The 14,325-nt window shown below is 31.3% G+C and overlaps 1 protein-coding gene across 1 annotated transcript in view; it reads left to right on the top strand.

The window, feature by feature from the left end:
- The first annotated feature begins 623 nt into the window (after nt 1-623).
- LOC127730186 (laminin subunit gamma-1-like) overlaps nt 624-14,325 on the top strand; it is a 46,598-nt gene continuing 32,896 nt past the window's right edge. The window contains exons 1-2 of the mRNA XM_052238460.1: nt 624-1,108; nt 7,964-8,265. Of these exons, the coding sequence (XP_052094420.1) occupies nt 631-1,108; nt 7,964-8,265 (780 nt within the window). The 5' untranslated portion in view covers nt 624-630. The remainder of the gene's footprint in view (nt 1,109-7,963; nt 8,266-14,325) is intronic.

Genomic DNA, 14,325 nt, shown 5'->3' with positions numbered 1-14,325 from the left:
ATAAAGTTATTCGTTACCATTCCAAGACTAAATCAAGTTTCTGAATTGAGAGAAAAAAAAAACGGTTGTTCGTCCTGAAATGGTCCGGAAGAGTATTCCACAGGGAAGCTGTATCCAGAGAAATATGTATTATGTCTATGCTGTAGCATATTTAAACTATGTTTTACCATAATTAGATGTTCTTACCGTGGATACATCTAATATATTACTGTATATAAAAAGATTACTTAGTACTGTAGTTTTAACTTTTTAAAGACTGTTCAAACATGAAGGAGCTATATCATATAATGATTATTTGCCATCTTAAAAGTTTCTAAAGCCATATAGTACTGATTCTGTGCACAAGAGTTGTCAGCTTAGTCTTATCCGCAAGTTGCAATATAATTCAACAATACATTGACTAATTTTTTGAGTGTGGACACCACGGAGCTTTCTGTATTAAGTAATTTCGTAATTTCTTATCAAGATAAGGTACACATACAGTACTATATATGTCTTTGTGTCACAGACTGTCAGTGATCTCTGAGAATGTGATATTACATTAAAATTTTTGACCGATAGAAAGTTTTTAAATTTCGCGGGTAAAAGTTTTATTCCCACAATTCAAATTATGTAAACTCGGTGAGATGAATGATGGCTGACAAAGGGAAGGATACTATTTCTCACTCAGATAAATTAAGTGTTTGTAAAAAATTTAACCAAAGTAAAGTCGCAATGAATTTATTAACAGTAATTTTATATATTGGAATTCTACCTCAAGTAATTTTAGGACAAAATTCGGACGATTCTAGGAGAAATACTGACTGTTACGATGCTAACGGTCGGCCACAGCGCTGCATGCCAGAATTTATAAATGCAGCATTTGGATTACCCGTAGAGGCGACGAATACTTGTGGTGTCAAACGTGTTACAGAGTACTGTTTGCAAACGGGCGTGACAGGGGCAAGAAAGAAATGCCATTATTGTGATGCCCGTACTGCCGGGCTCGGCCATAATACTGATTTTTTAACGGATTTTAACAATAATAACAACTGGACATGGTGGCAGTCAGAGACCATGTTAGAAGGAATTCAGTATCCCATTGTAGTTAACTTGACCTTAAATTTAAGTAAGTATGTGTACATAAAAAAAATTGAGTCTTTTAAGATTTTTAGCCAGATGATAAAACCATAGAGCAAGTTACATAAATTACCATGATAGATAAAACTAAAAATACATTCAGCTTGTATCCTATTACAAATACAGTTGAAATCTTCCTATTGCAAATTTCCCTTCCAGTATCGTAGATGATATTTTTGTTTAAATAAGATAATATTTCTCAAGGTATAAGTCAAGCCTTTGAAGTAGAGAGGCACAGCGCAAAAGGAAGGTAACTTACTATACACATGTTTTACAGAAGGATTTTCAGTGGACACTTGTATGATCTTGTATAGATTATTTTATTGTGCAGACAATTAGTTGTATAACTATACAATTTGTACCACATTTTTTTAACATAATTAAAGTTTGAATTAGGCGGTAAGAAAATGTAGTGTACAAATGATTAGTCTGAGCTTGATGACACAATTATCTGCTTTATAAATTCATGATGCAAAATCTCTTCTTGCACTTGAAAAAACAAAAAGGAAAAGAATAGCACCTCTATCATGTCTATTGCTATTCTTCATTTCATTGTCACATTGAGGCTGTCAACATGAAGCAAATTTAAAGCTAACACTTTACTGCAAGTTACGACAGCCCCTAGGCGGGTGGTTTGCCTGGTTTTCAGCAACAACAAAATAAATGAATAAAAAACAGGCAAGGTTACATGTAGGTTCATTGCTGAATTATCCGATAAAACACAAACATTGATATCAAATTATGTTTTACCACAAAGTAAATTATCACAAAATAAACATCTTGTGTAAATAACTGTTTGTGGAATGGTTTTACTCTATAAAGTATTTCTTAGCATGTGTAATGACAGGCAAGATGTAAGTGTAGTTTGAAATTTGACTAAATTTATATACTTTTATTGCTGAATAGCAAAACGCTAATATTTTACATTAAACAAATAACATATTTTCTATTGAAATACATAGATTCAACATTTAATTTAATTCTGCAAATTTGAAAAATTCTGCATTATGTACATTTCAAGAATTTACAAAGTACAAAAATATACATTATATATATTATCATCCGATGGTCAAAACCAATTAAAAGGTAGTAGGTTCAATTAACAAGCATTTGCCATCTTTCCAGATGTCTGGTATTCGCTTAGTCACTATTTGAAAACAGAAACTTTGAACACAAAAAATTTCAGGTTTTACATAGAACTCTATGTACAATGTACATGTCTAAGATCTACTTTCAGTTTCACAAAAATGTGTACACTGGTCTAATACATCTAAACTGTACATTCATTGCAAGTAAATAAATAGTTTATTGATTAGGAAAATGTTTGCTGAGTTAAAGGTGGTGATGTTGCATAAAGACAAAACAGTATTATTTCCATTGTACAGTAATTTTTATAGAAAGCTCTTTTCATTTGGGTACTGATATGATGGTTATCTACCAAGGTATACAGTGTATCAATATTTTGAGCAGGATTTGTTTTGTAATAAATCAATAATATTTTGTTATTCAATGTTTTATCAGTAAAAACGGTGTGTGAAAGGAAAGCGCAGACAGGTTTCATTATATACATTTGTATGCAACTTTCAATATAATTATAAAATCTTGTTCAATTCCCTGATCTGGTTTTCCAAAAAGTTAATGATAAATTAACCATACAAGCCTATCTTTTATTAGTTGTAGTTTTGTTTTATAACCACCTAATACCAGTTTTTAAATTGTTGACCCAAATTGCTCTCATTTGTCAAATCAGTGTTCTATGGGCTATAATTATGGGGGTTGACACTTAATTTAACACAAAGAAGTCATTTGATCTGTAAAATAACACTGCTATTGGAGGCATTGTAGACAGTATTTTCACCCCAATTACAAACTTTGTTAAAGATAAATGAAGGAGATACTCAACATTCCATTGATTGACATAAGGTTAGGTATAAAATTTATTTGAAAAAAATCCATTCTAGTTTATGTATGGTCCTCCCTTCAAAATTTTTTTGGATGTTAAGCAACCAATAATCAATCAATCAAAATTCTTCTATTATAATTACATGTATTCATCCACCAGAAGATAATTCATGATTGAAATATTGAATGCTCAAAACAAGTTTACATTTTTATGCCCCCGCTGTAGCGGAGGGGGCATTAAGTTTTACCCTTGTCCGTCTGTATAACTCTAGAACGGTTAAAGTGACGCCACCAAAATTACTTGAATTTTGGTGGCGTCACTTTAACCGTTTTATAGTTATGCCCATTTATTAATGGAAAAATTCCAAAATTTTAAGTTTCCGTTCTATAATTTGTATATATATTGTTGATCAATTCCATTTTCTGTTTGATATATAGCAAAAATCACTTAAAGTATTAATTTATTGTGTTCCTACAACTAAACTGTCTTTTCTTAACTAGAAATTGAATTTTGAGTAAGTATACTGTAAATGTTCATATACTTGAACATTCTTTTTTGTGTCATTATTTCCCATTGGATCAAAATTGTTGTCAACCATGTCAACACTTGCAAATTACAAAAAAAACATCTACATGTGTATGTGTACATGTGAACAAGTTTTTTTTTAAGACTATACAAAGTACCATTGCCATTTTTGTTATAATATTGACATTTTTTGTAGTATGAAAATAAATTATGGGGAACATTAAGTGTAAGCTCACAATACATCTTTTATAGAAGAAATGCAAATCATATACATCTGCCTGTGAAGTCAAGTTTTGTTTTGATTAAACAAGAGAGCTACATCTTATTCATCTGATAAGAACCATGTAAAGTGAGAAATTCTGTGTAGAATGCATGTGTATTAGTGTTGAAAGGAACTACTACTGCCAGTCTTAATTTAGTACACAACTAAAAAAGTTATACAATACTGCAGTAAATGGATTGAAACTCTACTTTACATTAAATTTGTTTTAATTAAGCTAAATTCAACTGTCATATGCATAGTGAAAGGGTCAATATACATACACATGTATGGTTAACCCTATGTAGGATAAAAGTATACTAGAAATCTGTTTACAGAGATTTTCCAGAAATCACTTTTTATAATTTATTTATAGTTATTTGTGGAACAGCCTTGAACAAAAATTAGCAGGCAAAAATGCAATTATAAAATATTCATAGTAAAAGTTACAATTTAACTTCTTTGGTTTTCAGAAAATTAATAAGCTATGATTATTTGTCGCATAAACTTGACATTAAACATGTATTTTCATAAGTCCATGTGAAGATGCTTATTGTGTTTGCTGAGTAAGCACATGTTGATAACCTTCATGTTTTGTAATGATCAGAAAATTGTGTCTGTGGGGTGTGGTTAGGTAATCAGAACTGTATATTAATGATGCTACATTTTCTTGTGTAGTTTGGCAGATACTCAAATATTAAAGGAAACATTGTGAAGAAATATGGTTCAGTATCCTTGCATAAACTGCAAAAGTAAAACATCGATATCTGTTTCAGTTGTCATTCAGATGAAAGTTAGTTCAATTCAATCTTGATTTGCGAAATATTCTTTTTGTAAAATAAAGTTTGTTTTTCAAGACAGTTTTGAACATACCTTTCCCCCCCAGATAATTCATGTTCTCAGACTGTCTTATGTAACATACAAAACATTCTTTTGAACACAGAACCCACATGGTTTTATATTATTTATATAGACTGCAACAGCAGGTTTTCTATTTGATCCTTTTTGAGAGTGACTGGATTAACCATTATGGGGTAGCTCTTAATACAAACTACAAAGCTACTGAGTTCAACCATGGCCCCTTTGTTCTAGCATGAATTTTAAATCATTATTTGATGGCCATCATCACAATAAAATCATAAATCACAGTTAGAAATAAAACAATGACTAGATAGAAAATATGTTGATTTTTGATAAATTATGTACATGTATCAGCTTTCTTATAATGACGCGTCAACACTGACCACAGTTATCATTGCTTTTTTTTCTTCAAATTTCCACCAAATTCAATGCAAACAGGGTCTTCAAGACCAGACAATATATATATATATAAAGCATGTGTCAGCAAAATAGATCTTGTAACATTATATTTCGAATACCAATATATAGAGCATGTGTCAGCTAAATAGATCTTGTAACATTATATATATTTCTAATACCAAATAACATATTTGACTTGAAATTTAGTTAGTTGAACCAAGGAGGTTGTACTCCTTGGTTGAATCTTGCACTCTATAGGTTACCAAGGCCTAAATGTAGTTGAAAATCACTAATTTTGGCCTATCTTTGTATGTAAATATGAACGTATTAGTAAAGTTGGATAAACATTGTTCTATTTCACTTTTTTGCATGTTTTTTCATCATCTTGAAACCCTTAAGCTTTTTGTCTTGTCATAATGCATGAGATATATTATTTGGGGACCAAATAAAACCCACATGTACATTTTAATGGCATTTGTTATGCTTCTAGCTACTGTATATAGTTAAACATAAAGAAGTTTGGTATGAACAAGGTTTGAAAATGAAACATCAAAGTAAGAACTATTCCATATTTATTTTAAAATGACTGTATGACCTTATTTTGTTAGGCCAAAAAAAAAAAATGTCTGTTTAAGGTTACATACTTTAAAAGAATAGGGTAGTTAGGTCGGTATTTCCATTTTATTTTATTTTTTGTGACATGATTTTGAGTCATTTGGTTTCGTCTTGTTGTGGTTCGAGTTGAACATGGGCCGAGTTTACCCGTACTTTTAATGATTGGATTATTTCCCTTGGTTATTGGTTGGAAAAAAATGGCGGCAAAGTGTTTATTCCATCACACAAGTCGCGAATTTCCTTAAAACAGCTATCATATTCACTATTGTGAACATTGGGATGTATCAGGCAATTGATTTATATTATTGGCAACACTAACTTCACTTTTGACACGAGTTCAGTTTATTTTTCACTTTACGACGAAAATAAAATGACTTAGGGTCGGCGCTCAAAAGTAGGGTTGGTCGGGTAACCGTAAACAGACATATATTTTTTTTTGGCCTTATTGAAGTATTAGGTTTTAATTGCTAGTAAAGGATTAAGTTGCATGTATGCATGCATTTTTTATGCCCCTGCAGTAGCGGAGGGGGCATTAAGTTTTACCCTTGTCCATCTGTACGTACGTCCCAAAAAATTGGTTTCCGTTCTCTAACTTAAGTTTGCCTCAACCAAATGTTATGAAACTCATACACAATGTTTATTACCACAAAACACAGATCCAGTTTGGATTTTGGTGGCGTCACTTTTACTGTTCTAGAGTAATGCCCCTTTACAAACTTAAAAATTGCTGAATTTTTCGTTTCCGTTCTCTAACTTTATTTTGTCTCAACCAAATGTTATAAAACTTATACACAACTGTTCTAGAGTATGTGTGTTTACAAATAGAAAAATTGCTGAATTTTTTGTTTCTGTTCTCTACTTAAGTTAGCCTTAACCAAATGTTATGAGACTTACACATAATGCTTATTACCACAAAACTCAGATCAAGTTCAAATTTGGGTAGCGTCACTTTTACCGTTCTTCAGTTATGTCCCTTTATAACTATATGATATGCAAGCGGGGGCATCATCTGTGTCCACATGTGGACACAATCCACATTTATTCATTTTTTTTTTTGCTCTGTTGAAGGCCTCACTGTGATTTTGAGATGAAGAACAGCAATAAAAGCACTTTTCCTTCTCTTTTTGTGTATTTTTTGCTGTGCATGTACTGATTTTGTGTCCTGGCTGGATACCCTATATCCTTTGTTTTTCTATTATGCAATATTGTGTCATTTGCAAGTTACAGATTACTTAAAGTATAAGCTACCTGACACATTTGTTACATTGTAAGTACTGAATGATGTAACAAGAATGCATGTTCATTACATTATACATAATTCTTCTTGCCAGCGACAAAAGTCACAGAATGTAAGATCATTACTTCCATGGTAAGATATATATATACTTATCCTGATGACAACAGCTGTGTCGGTGTTAAGTAATTGAATAAAGCTTAAAAAACCAGAACTTAAGAAAAGTTATATATATCCATTATCCAAGTTGTATTTTGCATTTGAATGTCTTACATGGTCGTAAGTTTCTGTCTGGCATGCATTATGAAATTAACCTCATTTTGATGGTTCAATTATTTACTTACTGTCATTTTTTTCGTATTATGTACATGTACACTGTGCACTGTACAGGTAATAATTAAAACTCGACTTTGACTTTGAGTCTTTTTGCACTTACTAATATATTATAATTGTTAAATTTTTTGAAATTTATTAGTTTATTAATGATAATGTATTTGGCATTTTATTTTATATTTACATGTTTGTGTGTAAAGTTAGTTATATATGGGATCTGAATCTAGGGCAAAAGTGTCTATATGAGGAATAAATCATAAAAGCAACTTCATGCACTATGATTTGTTTAGAGCAGGTGTGATAGATTTAGTGGGGGCAGGGGAACCATACATCCTTTTTGAAACTACATAAATGGTAAATGCATAGACTTTTGCAAGTTCCACTACTAATGTTGTCTTTCCTCGACCCCCTCCCCCTTTTTTAAATCCTGGATCCCCACCTGCATGGAATATTAATTAGCTTCTGATGATAGTTTCTGAGGAATTATTATGCTGTCAAGATAGTCAAGGTACAAGGATTGTGAATATCTCAAGGTACAGGTGCTTGCATGAAGTCTCAGAAGCACCATGAAGAAAGGCAACAAACTTTAGCTCTAGGACAAAATATATATCATGCTAGATTTGTATATAAAAAGTATATCTCCTCAGAAAAGGTAAAGTTACATTGTCTATGTCTTTGAAACATTGAAAGTTTATGTTTGTTTTTGCTTTTTTAGAAAAACAATATGAAGTTACATACATTAGACTTAAGTTCTACTCTCCAAGACCAGAAAGTTTTGCTATTTATAAAAGAAAGACTGACAGTGATCCATGGATACCATGGCAGTTCTACAGTGCATCATGTGAGAGGACATACAATTTACCAAGACGAGGAATAATAACTTCAGAGAATGAGGCTAATGCTATATGTACAGATGAATATAGTGATATTTCACCATTAACTGGTGGTAGTGTACCATTTAGTACCCTGGAAGGACGACCTAGTGCTTTTGAATATGAAAATAGTCTTGTTTTACAGGTAAAAAAATTTAAATTTATGTACAGATATTTCTGGTATCCCTACTAATATCTATAGTTCTGGTTAAAAATATATAGTAGTTTATAATTTACATATGCGTGAGAATACCTTAATATTTTTTTTTGCCCTTTATTGTGTGTACTTTGCTATTATTCTCTACTCTTTAAACCCCATCCAGACCTTCTTGAATCAAAGGAAAATCTGTTAGGATAGAGAATACATGTAGAAACCGTCCTTCAATTTGAGTAGGTCTTTTTGACTATCGGTAGTTTGTCAAGTAGGGTTTTGACACTGTGTTGACACTTTCATACTTGCTGGGCTTCACTTGAGAAATAAAGTCTGTGTTGACCACATGATTATTGATGTAGGTACAGTGAGCTCGTTGATGACATTACACCCCATAGACCCATGTTTATCATTGGGTATTTGTGTGGTATGACAAGTGTTCTTTATTGACAATAGTTTTGTGTTGACTGTGTCAAGTATCCTTTGGTTTGTATGTACAGACACATTAATCTCATTTTAAATATAGATTATTTATAGCTTATCAAATATCATAGGAAAGTGACATACTAAAAAGACCCACAACCATAAATAGAATTCTTAAAATTCGACTATTGAACTTCATACAGGACTTTAAACTTGGCTACCTTGTTGTACAATACACTGTTTTATGGCATAGTAATTTGCTGGAGAATGACCTTTTGGATAAGAATATTTTAGAAAATCCTTGTAGAGCCTGAATAATTGTAGCTTCTGTAGATAAAAATGGAACATGATCTTGATAGGTTATTATTAGTCAGATTCTGGTTAATCATGAGATGAAATAATTAAGATTTTATGAACAGGACACACATAACATGTTAAATATGTCAGTATTTCTCTGTGAATTCACAGCTAATAAAGTCTAAGATATAGTGAAGGAAATGCCAGAAGCCAGACTCATCAATCTATCTTTTGTGTATTGGAGGAAATTAAAACTTACATAGATCTTTGTGGTTCACTTAACCCAGAGTAGATTGCACTTATAAACTCTCAAGATCGGCTAAATGTGGGCAGTCAGTGGTTTGTTGGCAAATGTGAATTGGTTTTCCGTTACATATATATTAGAAATTTTAATGTAGTTGTTACCATTAGTTTGGTATTATGAAATAGTTTTTCTTTCAACACAGGACAGTAAGATTGACGAAGTTGCAGATGTGTTTTAAAATGGAGACAATATATCATCAGTTTTGTGAAAAATTAAAATAAAGAATGTTAAAGAGAAGCCAAAGATACCAAAGGGACAATCAATTTCAAAGTCAAAAACAAAAACAAACTGACAGTGCCATGGCAAAAAGCGAAAATGACCAAAAGACAAACAACAGTACACAAAACACTAAAGGCTGAGCAACACAAACTCCACCAAAAACTGACCTAAATTTTGAACACTGATTTGTATATATTAATAATGAATATGTTGAGCAAATTTTTTGATAAGCTACCGGTACATGTAAACTCCACAACTTTTATTAGTTTAAAAAATAGGTTGATGTATTGATAAACTACATATACATGTACATGTAGATGTAGATTTCGATATAAAGATGATTGGTTCAAACAAATATGCTGAGGTTTGAGATGGGTCTACTGAGCCTATCTACATGTATCTTGTTGGTTAATTTGAGGGAAAATGTGACAAAATGTTGGTTAAGTTGAGGGAAAATTTAACAAAATGTTGGTTAAGTTGAGGTAAAATTTGACAAAAAGTTGGTTAAGTTGAGGTAAAATTTGACAAAACGATAATAAATACACAGAAGCCATTTGAATGTAAATGTGGTAATTTGAGACTTTCAGTTTGTGGTGAAAAATTAAATGTCAAATTGATTACATCACACTTTATGAATTTGGATCACACCATATGATCACCTCATAATATAACATACATGACAAACATAAACAACTCGATTTTACATCTATAATAATGTAAACATCAAGCATAACATTTAACAGTTAGTTGAATATGAAAAGAATGTCAAACATGGAAATTATAAATTTATGACCTGCATCAGACATGTCAAAAATGATTTTTTGTAATCTACTTCATGTTTACTGAAAGTTATGTTGATCCTACTGTTAAAAAGCAGCTACAATTGTTTTACTAGTCTCCTCACATGATTGATACTCATTGTCAATTAAAAGAAACATCTGAATTTAACTCAGAAAATCCAGTTTTTATAGTTTTGGTGAGGTGACTATGTATTGAAAGGTTTCACTCATAATATACCTACAGATATCTATTCCATCTGAAAATGAAAACACCCTAAGACTGACTAGGGTATAGAATTATTGTCACTTTTGGTCTTCTTCTGACTGGCTCTAAAACTCTTGCCAAAGTGAGGCATCTGTTTGGCTGCACAGGATGTATAAATATGCAGTCACGTCCTGGATGAAAATATAACCAAATATGCATATTTCAAATACAAAATGTAGAAAAATGTGAAGTATTGTCTCTGATATATACCAGTAAATAGTAAAAGTTTCATCTTTAAAAGAAGAGTTGTGGGGAATACATCTGAGTCATCAATGAAGTAACCCTAAAACATTATTAAAGCAAATTAGACATCTTGAGGTCAACATATGGTCTTCATCAATAAAAGTGTTGATACCATTATTGCATATGCCAAGCTCTACATTGCCCCAAGTCCAGGTCAACAATCATCCACTCTCAACTCTATTCTTTCAAAACATGAAAAAACAAAAAAGTAAAAAAAAAATATAACTTAAGACAACATGATACTTAGTATTTCCTTTTTTAGGACTAACACATGCAAATATTTAAATTTGTTATATTTTTGTAAAACATTCACATTGGTACATTTATTCTATGTTTATCATACACGCACCTGTTATAAATTTCTATATGTATTTAAACTACAAGTTGTGCATCTGGCTTATACACAATTCAAATTTTAATTCAAGGTCATACTATTGCACTTTGGTTTGAATTATATCTTTCATCTAGAATTTTATAGATTTAAGTTGGCATTGCATAAAGCCTTTCAAAATTTATCTTTAGACACGTTAGACAGTTTGTCAAAGAAATCAGAGACCTTGACACAATAAGATCTGTAAAAATTAATGTCTGAGATATTGTGTCAACCCATGTCAATTCTACAGTTTTGCAAGTTATGAATGGGTCTGACATGATTTGTATGTCAGATAATATTTAGATTGAATGGTTTCAGATTTATTACACAACTTTGAATGGTTATATGATTATATGACTTACACCACATTGAATGTTTAATCAGTTGTTAGTATGCTGCATACAAAGTTTTCTTTTTATCAAGGTCATTCACATATGAGTGCTGATTATACATGTACTTCTGCTATAATAATCATTGTTTACCTATTTTATTTCAACATGTGTGGAAAAAAGCTGATGTTGCCAAAATTAAATTGTTTTATCAGTCATGATTATAATTAGCTGATGTTACCAGATTTAACACTGATTATATAACCCTCACCTCCATGTGTACAGATTTCAACAGAATGAAATATTCCTATTGATGATGTACTTTTTCATATGTTGAAGTATTTCCACCATACAGACTCAACCTGATGATAACCATATCACTTTCAAATTTGAAATATACCTTCCATTTACATAATCTTTCAACAGATTTTTCTCACAGCTTATTGAGTACCGAAATTATCATTGTGATTGGACTGCCCCTAATGTTGAAATTGACATCATGGACTTAACAAAGTTCTTTTACCAACATAATAGGCCTGAGTGTTACATCAAAGTTTTTTTTACGAACTTAAGATAAAGTTTTGAGATTATTGAGTATTAAAAAATCAAAGTCTTCAAAAAGTAATAGTTGTTTACTTTAAGCATATCAAGTTTTGATGTAGCTAAGGAACACAAGAATTTGTTGAATTGTATTTTTGCCTTTAGTTATCATAATCATGCAAAGTAAATATTCCCTCTAACTTTAAAAGAAAATTAAATTCCTATTAAAAGTTCGTTCCATTTGCCCTATTAGCAATAGAAGAATTGATAAGATTTAGTTGCATTGGTATAGGTATAGTTCCAATTTTAAATGTCAAAAACTTCTATTTTAAAGGTATCCAAACAATTGATTAGTTAGATTTCAGTGTTATAGCAATACAAGCCTTTTATATAAAATAATCCCACTGTAAAGAAAAAAATGTTTTTCTCATGAATCTTCTTATCTAGAAATTCCTAGCAAACTTCACTAATAATTACTTACTGTGAAGTGCAATGACCTATATCATTATATATATTGAGCCAGTTTCAGTCCATTGCATTATTGTTCAGCAATAATTTTTGTCTGATTATCAATATCAAAGAAATGTTTATGTTGGCATCAGATGGGTAAATTTTTCTAGTAGACCTAATTATTCCAATAGAGCATTGGAACAAAATATGTTGTTTTGGTTTCTTATGACACTGACATTTTAAAAAGTCAGCACACAATGTAGAAGAATTAAGAAAAACCAATATTGTTCAAATTATTTTATTATTGGATTTTTTTACATCTTATTTCTGACAACAACAAACCTCATGTTTGTATATATATTTTTTTTCCACATGGTCAATCTGATGGGTTTATTTCATTGAAAGAATATAAGGTGCAGATACAAATTTTGATGCAATACTTAAAAATCATACTCTGTATCCCATGTGTATCTTGACATTTGTTTTATTTTGTACATTAGATAGTGTTTTATAAGATAAAACTACAAATGTAGATCACTTAACTGACAGTAAGAGTCTGCTGTTTTTCTCTGAACATGACTGATATGTAAATCATGTAAATAGCAGTCAGAAGTGGTTAGTTGGTGGATTTTTAAGTCGGAGGCTATTCTGTATTTAAAGATATATTTTTGACCAGGATTGCTAACAGGCCCAAGTCCATTAGTATGATTAATAACTGCTGTATGTCGAAGAACCAAAGCAAACAAGTGGCCTTCATGAGCAGAATTCAGTTATATTTGCTGTATTCCTTCTCAAAATACAGCCCTCAATTTTCAGCGTCAGCCAAATTTGCATATTCATTTGCATATTCTCCAGCATAACCAAAATTATTAGACCCTACTAGTTGATTTATAAATTCACTAGTTTTCTAATTTTTATGTCCCCACCGTAGCAGAAGGGGCATTAAGTTTTACCCTTGTCTGTACAGACGGACGTCCCAAAATTGGTTTCTGTTCTCTAACTTGAGTTTTCCTCAACCAAATGTTATGAAACTTATACACAATGCTTATTACCACAAAATACAGATCATGTTTGAATTTTGGTGGCGTCACTTTAACCGTTCTAGAGTTATGCCCCTTTATTAATGGAAAAATTCCAAAATATTTAGTTTCCGTTTTCTAACTAAAGTTTGCCTCAACCAAATGTTATGAAACTTATACACAATGCTTATTACTACATAATACAGATCAAGTTTGAATTTTGGTAGCGTCACTCTAACCGTTCTAGAGTTATATATGCCCCTTTATAAATGAAAAAATTACAAAATTTTTAGTTTCCGTTCTCTAACTTAAGTTTGCCTCTACCTAATGTAATATGAAACTTATACACAATGCTTATTACGACAAAACACAGATCAAGTTTGAATTTTGGTGGGTTCACTTTAACCATTCTCGAGTTATGCCCCTTTATGAATGGCAAAAAAAAGCAAAATTTTTAGTTTCCGTTTTCTTACTTAAGTTGCCTCAACCAAATGTTATGAAACATATACACAATGCTCATTACCACAAAACACAGATCAAGTAGAACTTTGGAGGCGTCACTTTAATCATTATTGAGTTATGCCCCTTTATAAATCGAAATATTGCAAAAATTTTAGTTTCCGTTCTGTAACTTAAGTTTGCCCCAACCAAACATTATGAAACCTATACACAATACTTATTACCACAAATCTCAGATCTAGTACAAATTTGGGTAGCGTCACTTTTATTGTTTTTGAGTTATGTCCCTTTATAATGTTGTATGCAAGCTGGGGCATCATCTGTGTCCCTAGGGACTCATTTTCCATTTATTTT

Source organism: Mytilus californianus, unplaced genomic scaffold (genome assembly GCF_021869535.1).
Source record: "Mytilus californianus isolate M0D057914Y unplaced genomic scaffold, xbMytCali1.0.p SCAF_2, whole genome shotgun sequence".
Lineage (NCBI taxonomy): Eukaryota > Metazoa > Mollusca > Bivalvia > Mytilida > Mytilidae > Mytilus > Mytilus californianus.
This window is presented reverse-complemented; position numbering and strand designations above follow the sequence as displayed.